The sequence below is a fragment of the Mesoplodon densirostris genome, chromosome 19 (assembly GCF_025265405.1).
Source record: "Mesoplodon densirostris isolate mMesDen1 chromosome 19, mMesDen1 primary haplotype, whole genome shotgun sequence".
NCBI classification, from domain to species: domain Eukaryota; kingdom Metazoa; phylum Chordata; class Mammalia; order Artiodactyla; family Ziphiidae; genus Mesoplodon; species Mesoplodon densirostris.
Genome location: NC_082679.1, coordinates 53,888,330 through 53,915,227, shown reverse-complemented (window position 1 = coordinate 53,915,227; position 26,898 = coordinate 53,888,330). Strand labels below are relative to the sequence as shown.

Genomic DNA, 26,898 nt, shown 5'->3' with positions numbered 1-26,898 from the left:
TCCATTGAGTGCTTTTTGGTTCCCCATAACATTTGACTTTCTTGACAGGGAATAGGTTAGTTATCACAGGAGCCTTAGTGTCAGTTCAGTGAGTTTTAACGATTGTATATATCCATGTAGCCACCACCTGAAATAAGGTGTAGTATGATTCCATCACCCCAGAAAACTTCCTCATGCCTTTTTCTAGTTGGTTCTCTTCCCCAACCCCCTCGCACCCTCTGCCCCAGGCAACCACTCATTTTTATTAATGATAGATTAGTTTTCCTACTCCAGAACTTCATGTAAATCAAATATGTTGTGTAACTCTTTTGTGCTTGGCTTCTTTTACTCAGCATAATGTTTTTTAGACTCACCCAAGCTGCTGTGTCATACTCTTTCCTTTTTATTTCCATTGTATGAGAATATACCAGGTTATCCATCCTGTTGATGGGTTGTTTCCAAATCTTTTTGAAGACATATGTTTTTATTTCTCTTGGGTAAATAAATGCCTAGGAATAGGATTTCTAGGTCATAGGGTAGATGTGTGTTTAATGTAAAAACAGACTGCCAAACAGTTCTCCAAAATGATTGTATTATTTTATATTCCTGCCAGCAGCGTATGAGAGTTACACTTGGTACATATCCTGGTACGTGTTTGGTTTTGTCAGTCATTATTTTAGTGGTGTGAAATGGTATCTCCTTCAGTTTTCATTTGCATTGCTCTGAAAACTGATAATACTGACATCTTTCCATGTGCTTATTGGCCATTTGTATATCTTCTTTTATGAAATGTCTCCTCCAGTCTCATTTTTTATTCGGTTGTTCATCAGTTTGTTGTTGAATTGTAGGAGTTCATTATATATTCTGGATATGTGTGCTTTGTCAGATATAAATGCTATTATTGAGTATTTCTTTTTATGGTGTGTTTTGATGAGCAGAAATTTTAAATTTTGTTCAAATTTATCTCTTATTTTTTCTTTTATGGTTAGTGCTTTTTGTGTCCTAAGAAGCCTACCTATCCTTTTCTCCTTTTCTTTCTTTCCTTTTTTTTTTTTTTTTAAAGAACCCGTATGATTCTGGCTTGTATGTTTAGGTTTTTGATCTGTCTTGATTATTTTTATATTTAAACAGTTGCTTAAAAAATTCATACAATGCAGAAAAATATAGAAAACAAAATGAAAGTTAATAGTTGATGTTTCTCTTTCTAGGCCTCCTCTGTCCAGTACAGTCCTCACTAACCATATGTGGCTGCTGAGCATTAAAATGTGGCTAGTCTAAATTGAGATGTGTTTTAAGTGTAATGTATGCACTAATTTTTGAACAGTTAGTAAGAAAAAAATAAGCAAACTATCTCAATTTTTGTACCAATTTCATTATTGAAATGGTAACATTTTTAATTTATTGGGTTAAATAGAATAAATAATTAAAATTCACTTCACCTTTACATTTTTAATATGGATACTATAAAATTTTAAATTATATATGTGACTCTCATTTATTGTTTCCATTATATTTCAATTGAATAGCTCTGTTCTAGACCTTTCCCTAAGCATTTAGTAACCTTTGTGTATGTATCTGTGCTGGGAATTTTTTTTTCACATATAAAAGGTGGTTTTACTTACAAAAATGGAGTCATCCAAGCCTGTTTTCCTGAAATCTGTCATTTTTGCTTAAAAAGATAAATACCCACTGACACATATCATGTTAGTGCCTGTATTGATAGATTTATCTGATATTCCTGTTAATGGCTGCATAGTGTTCTGTATTGGATGTTCTGTAATTTATACAAACATTTCCCTATAGGGACATTTAGTTTATTTACCGTTCTGCTTTTTTTTTTTTTTTTCTGTGGTACGCGGGCCTCTCACTGTTGTGGCCTCTCCCGCTGCGGAGCACAGGCTCCGGACGCACAGGCTCAGCGGCCATGGCTCACGGGCCTAGCCGCTCCGCAGCATGTGGGATCTTCCTGGACCGGGGCACGAACCCGTGTCCCCTGCATCGGCAGGCGGACTCTCAACCACTGCGCCACCAGGGAAGCCCTACTGTTTTGCTTTTTGGTAAACAGTGTGGTCGTAGACACTGCTTCATATTTAGAAAGGTGATAAAAACTCATTAGAGTTTTCTTCTCAAATAGAAATGGTTATCGCAGCTAGGATGGGTGAATTGTGTAGAGGAAGTCAAGGTTCCCTTGTAAAGGACAAAATGGCTTCAGAGCTCTAATCAGAACAGTCTTAGGGGAACAGACTCTTTAAATATAGTGTATTTCTCCTGCTAGAGTTCAAACTGCCTCTCTTTTATTCATGATCAGTTAGTTACATAGCAAGTTTAGGCTGGATGGAGGGTCACAAAGAAAAAGAAGCCAGAATTCTGTGCCTTGGCTTAGGAGAGTTTTTAATGTCCACTGTGTAAAAGTTCTTTTGAAAAGCTCTTCTCTAATGCAATTATTTTCCTTTTTTTTGTGAGCAAAACAACTTTCCTAATATTTATAAAACTTAGTATATGGCCAGTCATTTTGTGGGAAGAAAGTCCCATAAGAGAACCAATTAGTAAGCGTTAGCAAGAACAAGTGAGATGAGATTATTTAAATATACTTTGGTCAGTTTAACATCTGTTTGTGAGTGTTGAAATGGGCCAGCATGTTATTTCCATAAATGTGGCCTGGGAAATGTGCCTTCTTTTCAATTAGCACATGTAACTGATAAATCCAGACCTTGAAGTAGCTTTTAGAGGAAGGGAGGGAAGTGGACAGATGGGAGCAGCTGCCCCAGCAGAGAGGTGTGTCAAGCAATTCATCACCGTTTTATCTCCAGGCCAGAATTGTTTCAGTTCCTAAACTGGGAATTGAGTCTATGATCTGACTCCATGCCTAGGAATTTCTCTAAAACAGCAAGGTCGTGAACTTTATCTTAATACTGGTAAAGTTAATTTCCCTTTTCAGTTAGCAGTTTGCCTTTAGAATTTTGGAACTAAAATGTTTCCTTGCTGAGGCTTTTATTTTCCCCTTCCCTGACACATGTTCTGGCTTATTTATGATTCAAAAAGTCTTTTGGAAAACTTCCGGGTAAGATGGCGGAAGAGTAAGACGCGGAGATCACCTTCCTCCCCACAGATACACCAGAAATACAGCTACACGTGGAACAACTCCTACAGAACACCTACTGAACGCTGGCAGAAGACCCCAGACCTCCCAAAAGGCAAGAAACTCCCCACATACCTGGGTAGGGCAAAGCAGAGAGATTCCCGCACAGAGGAGCGGTGCCGAGCGGCACTCACCAGCCCGAGAGGCTTGTCTGCTCCCCCGCCGGGGCGGGCGGCGCTGGAGCTGAGGCTCGGGCTTCCGTCAGAGCGCAGGGAGAGGACTGCAGCTGGCGGCGAGAACTCAGTCTGAAGGGGGCTAATGTGCCACAGCTAGCCGGGAGGGAGTCCGGGAAAACTCTGGAGCTGCCGAAGAGGCAGGAGACTTTTTCTTCCCTCTTGGTTTCCTGGTGCGCGAGGAGAGGGGATTAAGAGCGCCGCGTAAAGGAGCTCCAGAGACGGGCGCGAGTCGCGGCTGAAAGCGCGGAGCCCAGAGACGGGCGTGGGACGCTGGGGCTGCTGCTACCGCCGCCAAGAAGCCTGTGTGCGAGCGCAGGTCACTGTCCACACCGCCCTTCCGGGAGCCTGTGCAGCCTGCCACTGCCAGGGTCCCGGGATCCAGGGGCGGCTTCCCTGGGAGAACGCACGGCGCGCCTCGGGCTGGTGCAACGTCACGCCGACCTCTGCCGCTGCAGGCTCGCCCCGCACTCCGTGCCCCTCCCTTCCGCCCGGCCTGAGTGAGCCAGAGTCCCCGAAGAGGCTGCTCCTTTAACCCTGTCCTGTCTGAGCGAAGAACAGACGCCCTCCGGCGACCTACACGCAGAGGCGGGGCCAAATCCAAAGCTGAGACCCAGGAGCTGTGAGAACAAAGAAGAGAAAGGGAAACCTCTCCCAGCAGCCTCAGAAGCAGCGGATTAAAGCTCCACAATCAACTTCATGTACCCTGCATCTGTGGAATACATGAATAGACAACAAATCATCCCAAGTTGAGGAGCCAGGAGTCAGTGCTGTGCCTCTGAGGTGGGAGAGCCAACTTCAGGACACTGGTCCACAAGAGACCTCCCAGCTCCACATAATATCAAACGGCGAAAATCTTCCAGAGATCTCCATCTCAACACCAGCACCCAGCTTCACTCAACGACCAGCAAGCTACAGTGCTGGACACCCTATGCCAAACAACTAGCAAGACAGGAACACAACGCCACCCATTAGCAGAGAGGCTGCCTCAAATCATAAAAAGTCCGCAAACACCCCAAAACACACCACCAGACGTGGACCTGCCCACCAGAAAGACAAGATCCAGCCTCATCCACCAGAACACAGGCAGTAGTCCCCTCCACCAAGAAGCCTACACAACCCACTAAACCGACCTTAGCCACTGGGGACAGACACCAAAAACAACGGGAACTACGAACCCGCAGCCTGCAAAAAGGAGACCCCAAACACAGTAACATAAGCAAAATGAGAAGACAGAAAAACACACAGCAGGAGAAGGAGCAAGATAAAAACCCACCAGACCTAACAAATGAAGAGGTAATAGGCAGTCTATCTGAAAAAGAATTCAGAATAATGATGGTAAAGATGATCCAAAATCTTGGAAATAGAATAGACAAAATGCAAGAAACAGTTAACAAGGACCTAGAAGAACTAAAGACGAATCAAGCATCGATTAAAAACACAATAAATGAAATAAAAAATACTCTAGATGGGATCAATAGCAGAATAACTGAGGCAGAAGAACGGATAAGTGAGGTGGAAGATAAAATAGTGGAAATAACTGCTGCACAGCAAAATAAAGAAAAAAGAATGAAAAGAACAGAGGACAGTCTCAGAGACCTCTGGGACAACATTAAACGCACCAACATTCGAATTATAGGGGTTCCAGAAGAAGAAGAGAAAAAGAAAGGGACTGAGAAAATATTTGAAGAGATTATAGTTGAAAACTTCCCTAATATGGGAAAGGAAATAGTTAATCAAGTCCAGGAGGCACAGAGAGTCCCATACAGAATAAATCCAAGGAGAAATACACCAAGACACATATTAATCAAACTGTCAAAAATTAAACACAAAGAAATCATATTAAAAGCAGCAAGGCAAAAACAACAAATAACACACAAGGGAATCCCCATCAGGATAACAGCTGATCTCTCAGCAGAAACTCTACAAGCCAGAAGGGAGTGGCAGGACATACTTAAAGTGATGAAGGAGAAAAACCTGCAACCAAGATTACTCTACCCAGCAAGGATCTCATTCAGATTTGATGGAGAAATTAAAACCTTTACAGACAAGCAAAAGCTGAGAGAGTTCAGCACCACCAAACCAGCTTTACAACAAATGCTAAAGGAGCTTTTCTAGGCAAGAAACACAACAGAAGGAAAAGAACTACAATAACGAACCCAAAACAATTAAGAAAATGGGAATAGGAACATACATATCAATAATTACCTTAAATGTAAATGGACTAAATGCTCCCACCAAAAGACACAGACTGGCTGAATGGATACAAAAACAAGACCCATATATATGCTGTCTACAAGAGACCCACTTCAGACCTAGAGACACATACAGACTGAAAGTAAGGGGATGGAAAAAGATATTCCATGCAAATGGAAACCAAAAGAAAGCTGGAGTAGCAATTCTCATATCAGACAAAATAGACTTTAAAATAAAGACTACTAGAAGAGACAAAGAAGGACACTACATAATGATCAAGGGATCAATCCAAGAAGAAGATATAACAATTGTAAATATTTATGCACCCAACATAGGAGCACCCCAATACATAAGGGAAATATTAACAGCCATAAAAGGAGAAATCGACAGTAACACAATCATAGTAGGGGACTTTAACACCCCACTTTCACCAATGGACAGGTCATCCAAAATGAAAATAAATAAGGAAACACAAGCTTTAAATGATACATTAAACAAGATGGACTTAATTGATATTTATAGGACATTCCATCCAAAAACAACAGAATACACATTTTTCTCAAGTGCTCATGGAACATTCTCCAGGATAGATCATATCTTGGGTCACAAATCAAGCCTTGGTAAATTTAAGAAAATTGAAATTGTATCAAGTATCTTTTCTGACCACAATGCTATGAGACTAGATATCAATTACAGGAAAAGAGCTGTAAAACATACAAACACATGGAGGCTAAACAATACACTACTTAATAACGAAGTGATCACTGAAGAAATCAAAGAGGAAATTAAAAAATACCTAGAAACAAATGACAATGGAGACACGACGACCCAAAACCTATGGGATGCAGCAAAAGCAGTTCTAAGAGGGAAGTTTATGGCAATACAATCCCACCTTAAGAAACAGGAAACATCTCGAATAAACAACCTAACCTTGCACCTAAAGCAATTAGAGAAAGAAGAACAAAAACATCCCAAAGTTAGCAGAAGGAAAGAAATCATAAAAATCAGATCAGAAATAAATGAAAAAGAAATGAAGGAAACGATAGCAAAGATCAATCAAACTAAAAGCTGGTTCTTTGAGAAGATAAACAAAATTGATAAACCATTAGCCAGACTCATCAAGACAAAAAGGGAGAAGACTCAAATCAATAGAATTAGAAATGAAAAAGGAGAAGTAACAACTGACACTGCAGAAATACAAAAGATCATGAGAGATTACTATAAGCAACTCTATGCCAATAAAATGGACAACCTGGAAGAAATGGACAAATTCTTAGAAATGCACAACCTGCCAAGACTGAATCAGGAAGAAATAGAAAATATGAACAGACCAATCACAAGCACTGAAATTGAAACTGTGATTAAAAATCTTCCAACAAACAAAAGCCCAGGACCAGATGGCTTCACAGGCGAATTCTATCAAGCATTTAGAGAAGAGCTAACACCTATCCTTCTGAAACTCTTCCAAAATATAGCAGAGGGAGGAACACTCCCAAACTCATTCTACGAGGCCACCATCACCTTGATACCAAAACCAGACAAGGATGTCACAAAGAAAGAAAACTACAGGCCAATATCACTGATGAACATAGATGCAAAAATCCTCAACAAAATACTAGCAAACAGAATCCAACAGCACATTAAAAGGATCATACACCATGATCAAGTGGGGTTTATTCCAGGAATGCAAGGATTCTTCAATATACGCAAATCAATCAATGTGATACACCATATTAACAAACTGAAGGAGAAAAACCATATGATCATCTCAATAGATGCAGAGAAAGCTTTTGACAAAATTCAACATCCATTTATGATAAAAACCCTGCAGAAAGTAGGCATAGAGGGAACTTTCCTCAACATAATAAAGGCCATATATGACAAACCCACAGCCAGCATCGTCCTCAATGGTGAAAAACTGAAACCATTTCCACTAAGATCAGGAACAAGACAAGGTTGCCCACTCTCACCACTCTTATTCAACATAGTTTTGGAAGTTTTAGCCACAGCAATCAGAGAAGAAAAGGAAATAAAAGGAATCCAAATGGGAAAAGAAGAAGTAAAGCTGTCACTGTTTGCAGATGACATGATACTATACATAGAGAATCCTAAAGATGCTACCAGAAAACTACTAGAGCTAATCAATGAATTTGGTAAAGTTGCAGGATACAAAATTAATGCACAGAAATCTCTGGCATTCCTATATACTAATGATGAAAAATCTGAAAGTGAAATCAAGGAAACACTCCCATTTACCATTGCAACAAAAAGAATAAAATATCTAGGAATAAACCTACCTAAGGAGACAAAAGACCTGTATGCAGAAAATTATAAGACACTGATGAAAGAAATTAAAGATGATACAAATAGATGGAGAGATGTACCATGTTCTTGGATTGGAAGAATCAACATTGTGAAAATGACTCTACTACCCAAAGCAATCTACAGATTCAATGCAATCCCTATCAAACTACCAATGGCATTTTTCACAGAACTAGAACAAAAAATTTCACAATTTGTATGGAAACACAAAAGACCCCGAATAGCCAAAGCAATCTTGAGAACGAAAAATGGAGCTGGAGGAATCAGGCTCCCTGACTTCAGACTATACTACAAAGCTACAGTAATCAAGACAGTATGTTACTGGCACAAAAACAGAAATATAGATCAATGGAACAGGATAGAAAGCCCAGAGATAAACCCACGGACATATGGTCACCTTATCTTTGATAAAGGAGGCAGGAATGTACAGTGGAGAAAGGACAGTCTCTTCAATAAGTGGTGCTGGGAAAACTGGACAGGGACATGTAAAAGTATGAGATTAGATCACTCCCTAACACCATACACAAAAATTAGCTCAAAATGGATTAAAGACCTAAATGTAAGGCCAGACACTATCAAACTCCTAGAGGAAAACATAGGCAGAACACTCTATGACATAAATCACAGCAAGATCCTTTTTGACCCACCTCCTAGAGAAATGGAAATAAAGACAAAAATAAACACATGGGACCTAATGAAACTTAAAAGCTTTTGCACAGCAAAGGAAACCATAAACAAGACCAAAAGACAACCCTCAGAATGGGAGAAAATATTTGCAAATGAAGCAACTGACAAAGGATTAATCTCCAAAATTTATAAGCAGCTCATGCAGCTCAATAGCAAAAAAACAAACAACCCAATCCAAAAATGGGCAGAAGACCTAAATAGACATTTCTCCACAGAAGATATACAGACAGCCAACAAACACATGAAAGGATGCTCAACATCTTTACTCATTAGAGAAATGCAAATCAAAACTACAATGAGATATCATCTCACACCAGTCAGAATGGCCATCATCAAAAAATCTAGAGACAATAAATGCTGGAGAGGGTGTGGAAAAAAGGGAACACTCTTGCACTGCTGGTGGGAATGTGAATTGGTACAGCCACTATGGAGAACGGTATGGAGGTTCCTTAAAAAACTACAAATAGAACTACCATATGACCCAGCAATCCCACTACTGGGCATATACCCTGAGAAAACCATAATTCAAAAAGAGACATGTACCAAAATGTTCATAGCAGCCCTATTTACAATAGCCCGGAGATGGAAACAACCTAAGTGTCCATCATCGGATGAATGGATAAAGAAGATGTGGCACATATATACAATGGAATATTACTCAGCCATAAAAAGAAATGAAATTGAGCTATTTGTAATGAGGTGGATGGACCTAGAGTCTGTCATACAGAGTGAAGTAAGTCAGAAAGAGAAAGACAAATACTGTATGCTGACACATATATATGGAATTTAAGAAAAAAATGTCATCAAGAACATAGGGGTAAGACAGGAATAAAGACACAGACCTACTAGAGCATGGACTTGAGGATATGGGGAGGGGGAAGGGTAAGCTGTGACAAAGTGAAAGAGCGGCATGGACATATATACACTACCAAACGTAAGGTAGATAGCTAGTGGGAAGCAGCCGCATAGCACAGGGAGATCAGCTCGGTTCTTTCTGACCGCCTGGAGGGGTGGGATAGGGAGGGTGGGAGGGAGACGCAAAAGGGAGGGGATATGGGAACATATGTATATGTATAACTGATTAAATTTGTAAAATAAAAAAAAAATAGTTTTGCAAGGGAAAAAAAAAAAAAAAAAAAAAAAAAGTCTTTTGAAGAGTGTTTGAATGTGTGTGTTCATTTAAATTTGTGGGGTACAGAGGTGCCAGGAATAAAAGTTAGCACTCCTTGTGTTAAAATATGATGATTTTATTGTATTTTTCCATGAAACAAAACCTGGAAGGAAGTTTTTGTTTTGTTTTGTTTTTAAGTTCTTGGTTGTGCCGCACAGTGTGTGGGATCGTAGTTACCTGACCAGGGTTCAGATCTGCACCCCCTGCAGTGGAAGCGTGGAGTCTTAACCACTGGACCGTCAGGGAAGTCCCTGGAAGGAAAAGTTGAATGAACTTTGCAAGCAGTTTAGAAAGTAGAATTATTTCCAGACCTTAAACCCTGGATTGAGGCACAACTAGATTGCTTCTCTTAGATTTTCTGTTAATTCTTTCATGAAGTTATTTGATGCTCAGAGCCTGGTCTGAGTCTTTTTTAAATTTCTAGTTCTGATTGGATTTTGGAACCATTTTGCAGGCAACTATATATTGCTTCCTTAGAGAACTGGAAAGTTCCACTGATCTGGGTCCTTTGGCAGTAAGTTGACACTTTGTTGAGGCTAGTCAGCCCTCCTGGCTGGAGTCTTGAAATTGCGTGTGTGTGCCTCCTGCCCAGTGTTGAGTTATTCGTGAACAAATATAAAAACCATATACATCTGAATTTTGTTACCACTAGATTGTGTTCACTTTTTTTATTTATTTGAGGATTCTTAGCTCTTGTTCAGACTCTTCTTATAGCTTTTTTTTTTTTTGGCTGTGTTGCGCCTTCGTTGCTGCGCGCAAGCTCTCTCTAGTTGTGGCAAGCGGGGGCTACTCTTTGTTGCGGTGTGCAGGCTTCTCATTGTGGTGGCTTCTCTTGTTGCGGAGCACGGGCTCTAGGTGCGCGGGCTTCAGTAGTTGTGGCACGTGGGCTCAGTAGTTGGGGCTCGCAGGCTCTAGAGTGCAGGCTCAGTAGTTGTGGTGCACGGGGCTTAGTTGCTCCGTGGCTTGTGGGGTCTTCCCAGACCAGGGCTCGAACCCGTGTCCCCTGCATTGGCAGGCGGATTCTTAACCACTGTGCCACTGGGGAAGCCCTATAGCTATTATTTTGAGCATCTTGTGTTTATAATAGAGAGAAGAAAATACTGTCATGAATGTTCCTGTTGCTGGCTCCTCCTTTGCAAGTAGGTAGAGTAAAATCATGTGCTTTTGACTTGGGCAGTTCTGCCATGAAAATGCAGTTTTCAGCTTGAGTTGTAGCCACTCCATGCCACAGGGACTGGCGCGTGCCCACAGGCAAAGCAGTATAACTGGGCTCTCTCAGCTGCCTCCCTTCTTCTGGCGTTTGACTCCACTCCAATGTCTGCCTGGTTTTTGTTGCTCTTTAGTGCCTTTAAATACTTGTTTTTCATGTTTTGTCCAGAGTTTATCATTGTTACCTGACTGTGGGAGGGTTAGTCCAAAAAAGCCACTCCACTATTACTGTGTTATTTCATTTAAAAATAGCTTCTCTCTTTACTCTCCCACCACAGGTATGTGTTTAACCTTACCATTCAGCTTCCTCTATGACAGGGATTTCCCAGGTGGTCCAGTGTTTAAGGTTCCGTGCTTCCAGTGCAGGGGTGCGGGTTTGATCCCTGGTTGGGGAACTGAGATCCCACCTGCCACATGGTGTGGCCAAAAAAAAACAAAAAGAAAAGCAAAAAAAAAAAAACCTTCAGCTATGACATATACATTATAATTACTTTCTGAAAATTCTTCATGGGCTTTGAGTAGTAGTAGTACTACATACTAATACATTAAATGTTTAAGGTGCTGTAGAAAAACAACTAGCCAGTCACCATGGTGAAATTTGTGTTGTATTGATGGCCAAGTAACCCGCAGCACATTGTAGCCACAAATAAGTAACTTGGTTTCCACCTCATTGCCAGTATACTCAAAACACACTGTAAAACATTTACAAAAATGATTTTAAAAAAAAAAAGATGGTACTGATGAACCTAGTGGCAGGGCAGGAATAAAGACGTAGACAGAGAATGGACTTGAGGACACGGGTGGTGGGGAAGGGGAAGCTGGGGCAAAGGGAGAGTGACATGGACATATATACACTACGAAATGTAAAATACATAGCTAGTGGGAAGCAGCCGCATAGCACAGGGAGATCAGCTCGGTGCTTTGTGACCACCTAGAGGGGTGGGATAGGGAGGGTGGGAGGGAGACGCAAGATGGAGGAGATATGGGGATATATGTATATGTATAGCTGATTCAGTTTGTAATAAAGCAGAAACTAACACACCGTTGTAAAGCAATTATACTCCAATAAAGATGTATTTAAGAAAAATGATGCAATAAATGACCAGGGTTTAGTAGGGTTAAAAGTGAACAATTGACGTACATTTATAAATGCCTAGATTAGTGGTTCTCAAACTATTTGGTCTTAGGACTTCTTTACATTCCTAAAAATTACTGAGAACCCAAAGAGCTTTTGATATCTGTTACTGTATTAGAAATTAAAACTAAGAAGTTTAAAACATTTATTTTCAAGTAGTAATAAACTCATTACATGTTAGTAAAACTAGCATTTTTATGGAAAATAAGTATATTTTCCAAAACAAAAAAAGAAATTCAGAAGAATGGCCTTGTTTTACATTTAGTTTAGTATTATCTCTAGAAAGATATTTAGGCAACTAATAACAGTATTTGTCTCAGGGGAGACAGGATTTGGTAACTGGAAGACAGGCGAGATAAGGGAGACATATTTTCAAATACTTTTTGAATGTTGTGCCTTGTACATTGATTACCATTTTTTAAGAAGTAAATTATTAAATAAAGCCCTTTTCTTCTGGCAGAAAGGTGCTTAAAATAATAGATTTTTAAGAATTATTTTAGGTACATTTATTTAGAGTGGAGAAGAGCCTCAGGAGACACTTCTTCAATCTAAATTCGATTCCCACTGTCTTTATCTCTCATAACCCCTTTTCTAACAAAAGAATCTTACAAAATATTCTTTTCTTTTGTAGCACTTACCTCAATTTGTAATTACATGGATTTTCTTGTATATTTTATTTTTTCACCTCTCTGCTCCCTCACTAGACTGTTAGCTCCCTGAGGGCATGAATCAAATCTGTTCACTATTCTCAATCTAGTACTTGGTTTATAATGGTTTGTCAGTATATATTTATAAAATGAATGAATGAGGATCTGTGGGAAACTCACATCAGTTTCCCATTTGTCAATGCTGAGCAGTTCTGGACAGTTGCCAGAATATAGATATCCTGCCCAAATACCATTTTTGTGTGGGTAAAAAGCTTCCTGCATTTGTTCAGGCTCCCCATAGATTGTATACTAGGTGAGCAGTAAGTATTTAGTAAGCATTTTAAAGGTGAGTGTCACAAGAGGGGGCCACAAAAAGGTTTTGTGCTCAGACTTTCATACGTGAAACCATTTTGCTGTTTTAAAGATTTTCTTCTCCATCTCATTCTTTGATTTGTTATGTTTTTCTCTAAATGAAATAAACATTAAAAAAAAAAGACCAAATCTGACTCTAATGCTGGAATAAAGAGCATTACACCAAACATTTCTTCATGCCTAGATGAAGTTGGCCAGATGTTTCATCTGTTTCCTTGTGCTGGTTCTTTTAGTATTCTCAGCTCATTCGCTGCTGGGTTGTCAGAGGCAAGCAGCTGGATTTCAAAGCCAGCAGTTTGTTCATACAACTACAAGACCCTCCATTGCCACAAGGTCTCCCACTGCCATAGTAATAAGAGCTAGTACTCTTGCTGTAGCCATTGAGGTCCACTCCTGCCCTTGCCTCAGGTTCCATGTAATTTCATTATTTATAAAAAGAATTATCGCCTTTGCTATGCAAAACAGTGGAGCAGAAGGTTTATAATCATTAGTAGGAAGACGCACAGTGAATGGTAGTTTCGTAGTAAAGTAATTTGTTTCCCTTTTATAAACAGGTCTTTAGCTTAGGTTTGCTTAATAAGTATAGGAATGAAGAGCAGAGTGTACTCTTCTGGAAGGTACCTCAGCTCATAGCTTGTTTTATAGATTGTGCCAAACTTTTTTTTTGACCTATGGTGAGCATATTTTCCAAACCAAAAATCAGCATACCTGCTCCGACATTATTTTTTTTTTATTTGTAGATTTACTTACCAGAAGAGTTGTACAGTGGTATAAAAAATAAGTCAACAGGGCCTCCCTGGTGGCGCAAGTGGTTGGGAGTCCGCCTGCCGATGCAGGGGATGCGGGTTCGTGCCCCGGTCTGGGAGGATCCCATATGCCGCGGAGCGGCTGGGCCCGTGAGCCATGGCCGCTGAGCCTGCGCGTCCGGAGCCTGCGCGTCCGGAGCCTGTGCTCCGCAACGGGGGAGGCCACAACAGTGAGAGGCCCGCATACCGAAAAAAAAAAAAAAAAAAAAAAAAAAAAAAATAAGTCAACAACATGGATGAACCTGAAAGGCATTATGCTACATGAAATAAGCTTCGTGGGTTTTTGTTTTCTTTTTTTCCCTAAATGAACACCTTCCCCCCCCCAAAAAAAGTCAAATGTAGTTATACTTTAAGGAGTAAAGTAAAGAAGTTGGAATGGGATTGTCCAGGAAAATCCAGGACATAGGGATGCCTTTCCTAGAAGGAAGACAGGAGGTTGACTCTTCAAAAGAGTGGAAAGCTGTATTTTAATTTTCCACTTTACTGATCTTTCAGCATAATGTTGGCATCAACACTCCTAGAGCTGCAGCCTGGCCCCACCTCTCTACCCAAAGTAGGATGCTACACCACAGACTAAGCAAAAACCATTGGTCCATATAGAGACTTCTTTTTGGTTATGAAGAACATCTTTGCCTTGAAGCCTGTACGGCAGACAAGTAAAAATAGAGTATAGTAGTGACCCAGGACTGTCCCACGACTGTCATCACCTAATTTGTAGAGATCATACACTCTAGGAAATAGCAAGTGTTTGATGGCGGCAAAAGCACCTCTGGGAAAGAATAACTTCGTTGAATACTTGGGTTTTTCTGAGTTTCTTCATCTTATACAAATAACTTCCTGTAGGTATGGGAATTATTGGTCAAGACAGGCTCTTTTGCTTGTTTTTCTAGGCCTCGCTTCCAGTCCATGCCATAGTTGCACATTGCAGAATAGGAGAAGGAAGAGGGCAACGAAGTAACAAAAGTTCTGAAAACAAATACAAGGAAACTAGGGGAACCAAAGAGGAAACAGACATGAGAAATTCAGAAAGAACCCAGACTAGTAGAGAACATGCCCATGTGTTATTTTCCATGGTATATTTATGGAGGCTACAGGTGCCTTGGGAGTTCTATTGTGTATTGTAAATGTTTCATTCTCTGAGCTTTTCTAATCGTTATCCCTTTCTAAGTCTTTGTAATATCTGACCTAACATTCTGTTTGAGATGGGATTTTTAGTTCCTGCTGGACCTCTTCTTGTCCCAAAGTAGCAAAGTCTAACACTGCTGATAGCACTATCACTCTGGGAGCATTTATGGGGACCTGAATCTATGACTTAAACCCAGAATTTCACCTGTGAAAGTTCTCATTACTGGGTAGTGGTTGGGTATTGTCATTGTGCACAGGGCCATGTTTATATGATGAGGTCATAAGCCCCAAGACAGTGGGAACCCAGTCTGCTTGGTTGACTCACCTCTGTATCAGCACCCAGAAAATTTTATGTTAGAAATAGGCACTCAATAAATATTTGTTGAATTAACGAATGATTTTAGGGAGGAGATTAGGGAATGGGTGGTAGGATATTTGAAAGGACAGCCAAAAATGAATCTTAACACTAAAGAATTTGGATTAATATTACTGGAAACCATGTGGACAATCAACTGCTATTTCTTACTTTTTAATAAAGAAGTCTTAGGACTTCCCTGGTGGTGCAGTGGTTAAGAATCCGCCTACCAATGCAGGGGACACAGGTTCAAGCCCTGGTCCGGGAAGATCCCACATGCTGTAGAGCAACTAAGCCTGTGTGCCACAACTACTGAGCCTGCGCTCTAGAGCCCGTGAGCCGCACCTACTGAAGCCTGCACGCCTAGAGCCCGTGCTCTGCAACAAGAGAAGCCACCGCAGTGAGAAGCCCGCGCACCGCAACGAAGAGTAGCCCCCTGCTCGCAGCAACTAGAGAAAGCCTGTGCACCGCAACGAAGACCCAACACAGCCAAAAATAAATAAATAAATTTATTTTTTTAAAAAAAGTCTGTCATCTCTAGATCCTCTTAAAAAAAAAAAAAGAAGTCTTATATGTGACATTTTAACTATTTTACCTGTAATATTTCTGTGGTTTCATAGTACATTATTTAATTTCTCTATTGACACTGTTGTTTAAATATTAAACATTAACTAAAATTTAATGTGGCTTGTTCTTTTAAATACTTTAAACAACTTAACATAAAATATATTATAAATGTGATTATTATAAAACTTACTGGGACTTCCCTGGTGATCCAGCGGTAAAGAATCTGCCTTCCAATGCAGGGGATGTGAGTTTGATCCCTGGTTGGGGAACTAAGATTCAACTTGCCGCAGGGCAACTAAGCCCGCATGCCACAACTACTGAGCTCGACCACCTCAACTAGAGAGCCTGCGTGCCACAAACTACAGAGCCCATGCGCCCTGGAGCCCACACACCACAAATAGAGAGAAGCCCGCGTGCTGCAGCTAAGACCCAACACAGCCAAATAAATAAATAAATAAAAACACCGAGATTTTAAAAAAACAACAACAACAACTTATAACTATCTGGTTTGGAGTAAACTGCTGGCTAATTTCCAGTTATCTTGATTTTTTGCACTTAATAGAAAACTATGAAAGGGATTTTAATCAGCCACAGAGAAGTTATTGTCATATCTGCTATTTTTGTCTTTACCTTATTCTCCCTATGGGTGTTACTGAGAAGAAGGAAGGGGGTTACTACTATTCCTTTCCACGTACAGAAACCCATTTTAGACCCTCTGGACGTTCCATTTGTAATGCTAAATTATTTTTACAAAATTAGTTTGATTTGTGCAGTGTCGCAGTCTGGCCAACAGCGTAGTCTTTAAGCTGCCTGTTTAATCCTTTCAGCACAGCTCTGACAGACTTAAAAATAACCTTGCTTTCTGGCAATGCTAGAAAGTACCAGAACAGTATTGACTGTTTTCTTGCCCCAGGACATGGAGGCATCTCCCATTCAGTCCTGGTTCTTTTTAGTGGAGAGAAATAGTAGAGATCAAAACCTGGGCTTATGAATGGTGGTGACCAGCAAAAGTACTGCTGTTGCTGTTACACTAATTTTAGTGACAGAGCTTTGTTTTCCTATTCATTATAATATATTGCCTACATACAAAGAACATATACTTAATGTATACCTAAGAAATACAAACAAAACAAACATCCATACACTCATTACCCAGCTTAAGAAAGGAAGCATTATTAAACTTCAGAAATGCCCTGTGTATCCTTCTGTTTTGCATCTCCTTTCAACCCCCAAGAGGTAACTACCATCTTAATTTTTATTTTTGTCATTCTCTTACTTTTCTTTAGTTTTTTTTGTTACCATGTATGTACCCTGAAACATTTATTATTTAGTTTTGCTCATTTTTGAACTTGAAATATGTTGTCTTACAGTATGTATTCTTCTTTGACTGATTTTTTTTTCAGTTAACCTTACTTTGAGATCCACGTTGATGTGGTAGCGTTAGTTCAGTCATATTCACTGCTTTATTATATTCCATAGTATGTCACAATTTTTGCATTTTCCTCTATTGTTTCCCATTTTTTGCTCTTGGAAAAATATTGCTGTGAACATTCCCATACACGTTTCCTTATGCACGTGTGTAGGTGTTTCTCCAGGTCATTGTTTTGGGACGTTTTTAACCATGACCCCATAGTAAGAAATATAATAAGGCAGAATGCACTATTTATGTGTAATGAGGTAAAAATATAACATTTTATTCCATTCACTTTCATTAAAATAAAATACTGGTTGTGACCCACTAAATTAATTCATGATCCATTGGGTTAAAACCAGCAGTTTGAGAACTGCCCTAAGAGTGAATTTGCTGCGTCTAGAATATGCTTAAATGTTAACCTAAGAAGATTATGTCTGTTTTTCAAAGTGGTTGAACCTGTCTAGCAGCAAGTGAGAGTTCCTATTCCTCCAATCCTTGGCATTGGCAAACTTCGGAATTGCCAGTTTCATGAGTGTGAAATGGTACGTCCTGTAGCTTTAACTTGCATTTCCCCATTACTGGTTGAATTATCTAGTGGGGAGACAATTTTATTCACTATTAGAGTGTGCTTTGATGTTCATCTAAATATAAAGTACGTCTTCACCGTTCTTGGATCTTGAGGCTTTTGAAAATCTGATGAAAGTTAAGGACCTCCCTCCTAGAAAAATTACACGTATACAATTATACGTAAATTTGACATACAATATCAGAGAGTTCTTGACCATTTTAGGACCTTTAGAGGAAGAGATAGCTGGTAAAAACTTCCCAGGAACTCCCAGCAACACAGATGGCTGATTTCTCTGTTCCATCTGAGTCAGTTACTGTGCTGGGTTGAGGCTTCCCTCCTCCACACCAACGCCCCCACCTCCATCCTGAGGCTTTCTGGAGAAGTGTGATATGGCCTGCAGCTTTGCATTGGTGGCAGAATTTGTTGTCTATCATGGGGTACCAGCATACGTAACACTGTGTGTATAGACAGTGTGTGCTAAAGATGAGTGACAGAGTAGAGGCTATAAATTCAACACAACCCAAAAAATTGAAGCTGAAAGCAACTAATAAAAGACTCTAAGAATATACAGAAGAGAGTGGGCGGGATACATGTTTTTTCTATATGAGATGATAGATTGAACCAATTTTATTTAAATCTTAATAGGATAGTCCAGTAGCCTTGAGGCTTTGGTGACTCCTTGGTAACTGATAAGAGTTACATGGACCCCACTTATAGTTAAAATTATTTGTATTATGACATAGTTAATAAGTGGATATAATTGTACATGTGTAAATTGATCTTCAGAGAAAAATGGTTTTGCTTTCCTTATCTTCCAGTACCATAGATATTTTTCTGCTTGATTTTCCCTAGGGCTTTTCTTACTCATCTAATGCAGTATTTAGAATTTATCCCACTACTTTGGCTCCAAGAAACTTTATTCACTCACTACCCAGCCATGTGACTCAACACCCAGTCAGTGGTTAAGACTAATTAGAAGCATTATTCTCCTCAGAGACACCGCCAGCTCTTCCCTGACTTCCACTCCAAAGTCCCCAAGTCTGTGAAATAAAGCTGTCTTATAGTATAAGGACACTTGTGTTTACTTTCAGAAGGGACCTCCTTCCAGAAGACATTTTTTATTTGATTGGATAAGAGGTATGTGTGGGTAAGTCACGAAATGGCTATTCCAAGCTCTATTGGGAGACCAGCATCTGAAAAGGTAGAAAGTACACAAGATTCAGCCAAGTAGAAAACTAGTTGTCTCTCTGGCAGATCATTTTCAGCTTTCTTTGGAGTGTATCCATTAGCAATGCAAATGTGGGGTTTGATAGCACAATAAACGAAACATTGAAAACTTTAGATGGTACTTATGAAATTGACTCTAGTCAAGTAGACAGTGAAGCACATCCCTATTAGGCCAGAGGTAGTTATCCCTTTATTCTGAATTCAAAACCAGTTACTTTTAATGGTCCTGAATATGTCTCCAAATTTGCTTAGGACTGTTATCCCCGGAGAAAAGATAAGAGAATCTGATAGAAGGCAAGCCACTTGCCTTAGTACTAGGTCGAAGTGGTGATGGTCAGGGAAACTGCTAACAGGCTGCAAAGGCATGGAGTCTCAGGAAAGACTGGCTTCGTGGTTTGGCAAATCCAAGGCATGAGATTTGGTGGTTTTGTTGTTTTGTCTTACTTTATTGCTCTTTAAGAGTCTTTAGGCGGGGAGCTGGGGGTTACTTCCCTGGTGGCGCAGTGGTTAAGAATCCACCTGCCAGTGCAGGGGACACGGGTTCAAGCCCTGGTCCGGGAAGATCCCACATGCTACAGAGCAACTAAGCCTGGGTGCCACAACTACTGAGCCTGCGCTCTAGAGCCTGCAAGCCACAATTACAGAGCCCGAGTGCCACAACTACTGAAGCCCACGCGCGTAGAGCCTGTGCTCCACAACAAAGAGAGGCCACCACAATGAGAAGACCGCTCACCACAATGAAGAGTAGCCCCCACTCTCAGCAGCTAGAGAAAGCCCATATGCAGCAATGAAGACCCAACTCAGCCAAAAATAAAAATAAAGAAATAAATTTTTTAAAAAAGAGTCTTTGGGGGGAAAAATTAAATGCACGGACTAACTAAAACTTCAACACTTGATTCACTACATAGCATATCAGCCTCTGCAGAGCTTTGCTATTTTGGAGCCAGTGGTGTGAATGATTCCCTGTTAATAAGAATCTGGCTTTTTTTTTTTCCCCCTATTGGAGAAAAGGAGCTTGTATGCATGTTACCCTACCTCGGCAGTTCTCAAGCTCTTTGTTCTCAGGACCTCTTAGCACTCTTCAAAATTATTGAGTGCTAGTGGGGGGCGGGGGATGAATTGGGAGATTGGAATTGACATATAAACACTGATGATACTATGTGTAAAATAGATAACTAATGAGAACCTACTGTATAGCATAGGGACCTCTACTCAGTGCTGTGTGATGACCTAAATGGGAAGGAAATCCAAAAAAGAGGGGATATATGTATACATATAGCTGATTCACTTTGCTGTGCAGTAGAAACTAACACAGCATTGTAAAGCAAAAAAAAAAAAAAAAAATTTACTGAATTGGTTATAACTGCCATTTGTAGTATAAAAAGTTAAAACTGGGAACACTTTTAAATACTTATTAATTCATTTTCAAATAACAATAATGAACTCTGATACATGTTAATATAAACAAGTGACTACATACTACTATAAAAATTGTTATTGTGGTAAAAGACAATATATAACATACTATTTTAACCTTATTTAACTGTACAGTTAAGTGGCACTAAGTACATTCACATTGTTAGGCAACTCTCACCATCATCCATCTCCTGAATTTTTCACCTTCCTAAACTGAAACTGTCCCCGTTAAACAGTAACTCCCCATTCCCCTCCCCAGGGGGCACCTACCAACATACTTTCTGACTCTGAATTTGACTATTCTGGGTACCTTGTATAAGTGGAATCAAACAGTATTTGTCTGCACCTAATGTATATGGGAATGCGTTTTTAAGGTTAACTTAATATATGTCTTGCAAACAGATTGTACCTTCTTTTTTTCCCCCCGTGCTATACAGTAGGCCCTCACCAGCCATCTGCTTTGTACACAGTAGTGTACGTACGTCAATCCCAATCTCCCAGTCCATCCCACCCACCCCCCTCCTTGGTGTTCATACGTTTGTTCTCTACGTCTGTGTCTCTATTTCTACTTTGCAAATAGGTTTGTCTGTACCATTTTTTTAAATTACACATGTGTTAATATACGATATTTGTTTCTCTCTTTCTGACTTATTTTGCTCTGTATGACAGTCTCTCAATTCACATCTCTGCAAATGGCACAATTTCGTTCCTTTTTATGGCTGAGTAATATTCCATTGTATATATGTACCACATCTTCTTTATCTATTCCTCTGTTGATGGGCATTTAGGTTGCTTAATAAGTATATTTACCAAAAGATTAGAGTCATGGTGTGATTTTCTCTCCTTAATGTCTGGTTTAATAGAAGATAGCTAGATTCTCAGGTCTGCTGTTCCGTTCAGTCTTTTTTTTTTTTTTTGGCTGTGTTTGGTCTCATTGCTGCCCGCAGGCTTTCTCTAGTTGCGGCAAGCGGGGGCTACTCTTCATTGCAGTGCGCTGGCTTCTCATTGCAGTGGTTTCTCTTGTTGTAGAGCACGGTCTCTAGGCACGCGGGCTTCAGTTGTTGTGGCACGTGGGCTCAGTAGTTGGGGCTAACGGGCTCTAGAGCGCAGGCTCAGTATTTGTGGCGCATGGGCTTCATTGCTCCGTGGCATGTGGGATCTTCCCGGACCGGGCTCAAACCCATGTCCCCTGCATTGGCAGGCGGATTCTAAACCACTGTCCCACCAGGGAAGCCCTGTTCAGTCTGTTTTAGTATGTTATTTTGGTTGAATGATATGAAGAAAAGCCAGCCTCATACAGATATGTAGTTGGAAAAGGAAGGAGTATTTTAATAGCTGTTTAGATAATTTTGGATATCATTTTGTGGTACTACACCAAAATATGAATGATGGTAGTTTCTTTTCTGTAAGAAAGTTTATTACAACTTTTTTTTTGTTATAGCAAAACTGAAGAGTAAATACCAATCATGTGTGACTAATGAAATATAGTATTATATCTACACAATGGAATATAATGCAGCTATGAAACACTGAGATCAGTATGTACTTACGGGGAAAGCCTCTGAAGTACATAATTTAAAAAAATAGGAGACTAGAAGTAGCAGTTTAATGAGAGGTTAAGCCAATAGGAGCCTAGCTTCTTGGCTTCAAAGTCCAGATCTGCTACTTCCTAGTTATGGAATATTGAGAAATGTCTTAATTTCTCTGTGCCTCTCCTACTATCCTTTGCTTTGGATGAACTCTCTAGCTGAACCTTATTTTTCTGAGATCTTTAACTCTAAATAATGGTCTCAATTCAGTAATTAAAATGTCCAGAACTCCCACATTCCCAATACCTACAACAAAAGAAAGAGGGAGAGAAGGTTCTTTTGCCTTTGGTAACTAGGACATCATTGGCGACCTCCACCAGGTGATTTCAGAAGAGGAGTAAGACAGAGCCCAAATGGCAGTGGGAGAAGGAAGGAGTGAGGGCTGTGGAAGGGGTGGAGCAAGTGAGGGCAGACTTTTGGAGCAACTACAGAGGGAAAAGCTAAAATAGAGGAAAGAGGTGTATTTAAAGAAGTGAGGTTGCTGAGGAGGCGGGAAAAGATGGATGGAATTCTCAGCTCAGGGGCGTGCATTAGTTTTGGAATAGAAGCTACGAGAATACACACTTAGAGCCTCCACGTAGGGAAAATGACCCGGAAGTTAAGAGGGTTCCTGCTTGATAGCTCCTGTTTACTCCCTACAGCAAAGAGGGGATGATGTTACGGACTCAAGGAGTGTGGTGGTGGTTGGGATGGTCTCTGGGAAATGGGAAAGGGGAGCTTCCTAGACAGTCACTCCCTAGGATTTCTGAACAGCTTTAAGAGCAAGCAGGTCTGAGTTTGGAAATTATAGGTTTGTGGGATCTGTGTAGCTCTGTGATTTTCCCTGGAAGCCTCAGAAGCAGGGTTGCAGGCATAGAGCATGCCTTCAGGGACATGCTGCAGGCTGTCTCAGAGGAACTCCAACACCAAAAGGGCCAAAGACAACATCAGACCTTCCTCCTTATTTTGCTGCAGGCATGCTTCATTAGGCAGCACAATCCATCAAATAAAGAGAATATTTTATATAACTCCCCTCTTGAAAAAGCAGCACCTTGATTTCCCTGTTTAAAAACACAATACTAAACATGGACTAGCTTAACAAAACACAGCCACTGTGGGTGGCTTTATGCATTAGCATCTAATTCATCAGCACACCAAATTCAAACACTTGAGTGTCTTTATTTAATACATGAAGTTCTCCAGTGGTAGTTTCTTATTTTTTTCCTAAGGTTGATTTGTTTGTTTTGTTTTTTTAATTGATTTTTTTGGCTGCGCTTGGTCTTCATTGCTGAGCACAGGCTTTCTCTAGTTGCAGCGAGCAGGGGCTACTCTCTGTTGAGGTGCACGAGCTTCTCATTGTGGTGACTTCTCTTGTTGTGGAGCATGGGCTCTAGGCGCGCGGGCACGCAGGCTCTAGAGTGCGGGCTCAGTAGTTATGGCGCACGGGCTTAGTTGCTCCGCAGCATGTGGGATCTTCCCAGACTGGGGCTCGAACCCGTGTCCCCTGCATTGGCAGGCAGACTCTTCTTTTTTTTTTTTAATTTATTTTTGGCCACGTTGGGTCTTCGTTGCTGTGTGCAGGCTTTCTCTAGTTGCAGTGAGTGGGGGCTACTCTTCATTGCAGTGCACAGGATTCTCATTGTGGTGGCTTTTCTTGTTGTGGAGCACAGGCTCTAGGTGCGTGGGCTTCAGTAGTTGTGGCACACAAGCTCAGTAGTTGTGGCGCACGGGCTTAGTTGCTCCATGGCACGTGGGATCTTCCCGGACAGGGCTCAAACCCATGTCCCCTGCATTGGCAGGCAGATTCTTAACCACTGTGCCACCAGAGAAGTCCTGGCAGGCGGATTTTTAACCACTGGACCACCAGGGAAGTCCCTCCAATGGTAGTATCTTAAAGTTTAGTTGCAATGTGGAATCTGAAAACTGATCAGATTTTGTACTATTACATTAAAATCTTTGGTCTTGCATTTTGAATGAATTTTTTTTTACCAATATGCATGATTTGTAACACCATGCATTAGTTATTTGGAAAATACTAGTTCACTGGGTTATATAGTTCTAATGTTGACTGATTTCATTAACAAGTTATATTCATTAGTATCACCACCAATCTCATCAGAAAGTCTTTAAGCACCGGGAAGCTGTCCAGCTCACAGTGGTAGATACAAGTTTTCCAGAATTTTAAAGCTCAAAATTATCATTGGCAGCAAATACTGTCAGTTGTTCTTCAAATGACAGACTTCTTTCATTTTTCAGAAATGAGAAAATGTCTGCCAAGTACCCAAGTATGAATAACCATAGTTTATCTGGGAAAGCAGATTTAGCTTGCAACTCAGTTGCACAAATGCTTTTCCTGGAGACCACCACTCTTGGCAGGAGAGCTTTATGCTTACTTCCCATTTCATAAAATAGAATATTAAAAAGATATCTATTTAAGAATTAAGATTTAATAAATTAACCTCATTATTAATAAAATTGTATGTATTTCATTACAAATACAATTATAAATATGGTATATAGAATATTTACTTCACTTAATTTTTATTGATTGATTTATTTTTGGCTGCGTTGGGTCTTTGTTCCTGCACATGGGCTTTCTCTAGTTGCAGCAAGCAGGGGCTACTCGTTGTTGCGGTGCGTGGGCTTCTCATTGCAGTGGCTTCTCTTGTTGCGGAACACGGGTTCTAGACACGTGAGCTTCAGTAGTTGCAAGACATGGGCTCAGTAGTTGTGGCATGTGGGCCCTAGAGCACACAGGCTTCAGTAGTTGTGGTGTAAGGGCTCTAGGGCGCATGGGCTTCAGTAGTTGTGGCTCGCAGGTTCTAGAGTGCGGGCTCAGTAGTTGTGGCACACAAGCTTAGTCACTCCGTGGATGTGGGATCTTCCTGGACCAGGGATCGAACCCGTGTCCCCTGCATTGGCAGGAGGATTCTTAACCACTGTGCCACCAGGGAACTCCTCACTTAATTTTTACTGCTTTGGGTTTTTTAATAAAAGTAAGGGTCTTATTTTAGAATAATTTTATAGTGAATAACCTGAATAGTTTATTTCAGACAAGTTGCTAAAATGATAGAGTTCTCATGTATTTTTCATCCAGCTTCCCCTCATTTTAACATCTTACATGACCATGGAACATTTGTCAAAATTAAGATATCAACAGTGGGACAGAACTCTTAACCAAACTCTAAACTTTATTCCAGTTTTCCCATGAGTGTCCTTTTGCTATTCCAGGATCCAATCCAGACTATCTCATTGCATTTAGGCAGCAATTTTTTAAATAATACTTTCTCCTTTTCTCTACCACATTTAAGGAAATAAATAAACGTAAGATTTATGGAAGAGTTGCAGAGATAGAACAGAGAATACCATGTACCCTCCACCCAGGTTCCCCTAATGTGAACATCTTGCATAATGACAGTGCGTTTGTCCAAAGCTAATAGACCAACAAGGCTGCCATGTTTTTATACCATCATGGAGATACCTCCCCTGTAGATATGTCTTAGATTTGGGGGGACCTCCACATCTGTGAGCTTCTCACTCTCATGATTTCAAGCTTGGAGTCAGGCAGACCAGGGCTTTGCACCCCACCCCAGCCATGTCCTGGAGTGTGACCGCCCTAATTTCAGCTTCCTCCTCCACAAATGGGCAAATGTAGTGCTCGTGGCAGACACTCAGCAAACTGCTGCTTTGTTCTTAAGTGAAACTGCCTTTTTTTTCTTTTTTCTTTTCCTTCCTTCTTTCCTTCCTTCCTGCCTGCCTGCCTTCCTTCCTTCCTTCCTTTCTTTTCTTCCTTTTCTTTCTTTTTGTTCTTCCTTCCTTGCTTCTTTTTTTATTCTTTTTTTTTGAATTTTATTTTATTTATTTTTTATACAGCAGGTTCTTATTAGTTATCTATTTTATACATATTAGTGTATATATGTCTATCCCAATCTCCCAATTCATCCCACCACCACCACCCTGCTCCTGCCGCTTTCTCCCCTTGGTGTCCATACGATTGTTCTCAACATCTGTGTCTCAATTTCTGCCCTGCAAACTGGTTTATCTGTACGATTTTTCTAGGTTCCACATATATATGTTAATATACGATATTTGTTTTTCTCTTTCTGACTTACTTCACTCTGTATGACAGTCTCTAGATCCATTCACGTCTCTACAAATGACCCAATTTCGTTCCTTTTTATGGCTGAGTAATATTCCATTGTATATATGTACCACATCTTCTTTATCCATTCATCTCTCAATGGGCATTTAGGTTGCTTCCATGACCTGGCTATTGTAAATAGTGCTGCAATGAACATTGTGGTACATGACTCTTTGAATTATGGTTTTATCAGGGTATATGCCCAGTAGTGGGATTGCTGGGTCTTATGGTAGTTCTATTTTTATTTTTTTTAAGGAACCTCCATACTGTTCTCCATAGTGGCTGTATCAATTTACATTCCCACCAACAGTGCAGGAGGGTTCCGTTTTCGCTACACCCTCTCCAGCATTTGTTGTTGGTAGATATTCTGATGATGCCCATTCTAACTGGTGTGAGATGATATGTCATTGTAGTTTTGATTTGCATTTCTCTAATAATTAGTGATGTTCACCAGCTTTTCATGTGCTTCTTGGCCATCTGTATGTCTTCTTTGGAGAAATGTCTGTTTAGGTCTTCTGCCCATTTTTGGATTGTGTTGTTTGGTTTTTTGTTGTTGTTGTTTTTGCGGTACACGGGCCTCTCACTGTTGTGGCCTCTCCCATTACAGAGAACAGGCTCCAGATGCACAGGCTCAGCGGCCATGGCTCATGGTGCCAGCCACTCCGCGGCATGTGGGATCTT

The 26,898-nt window shown here is 40.4% G+C and overlaps 1 protein-coding gene across 2 annotated transcripts in view; it reads left to right on the top strand.

The window, feature by feature from the left end:
- Window positions 1–26,898, top strand: part of CFDP1 (craniofacial development protein 1) — a 138,394-nt gene that overhangs the window by 51,436 nt on the left and 60,060 nt on the right. Inside the window, exon 6 of one of the 2 annotated variants that reach the window (XM_060084289.1) lies at window positions 15,500–15,862. The exons of the other annotated variant lie outside the window; for it this stretch is intronic. Coding sequence (XP_059940272.1) covers window positions 15,500–15,632 — 133 coding nt within the window. The 3' untranslated portion in view covers window positions 15,633–15,862. Of the gene's footprint in view, window positions 1–15,499; window positions 15,863–26,898 lie in introns of those variants that run through there. 2 annotated transcript variants of the gene reach the window in all.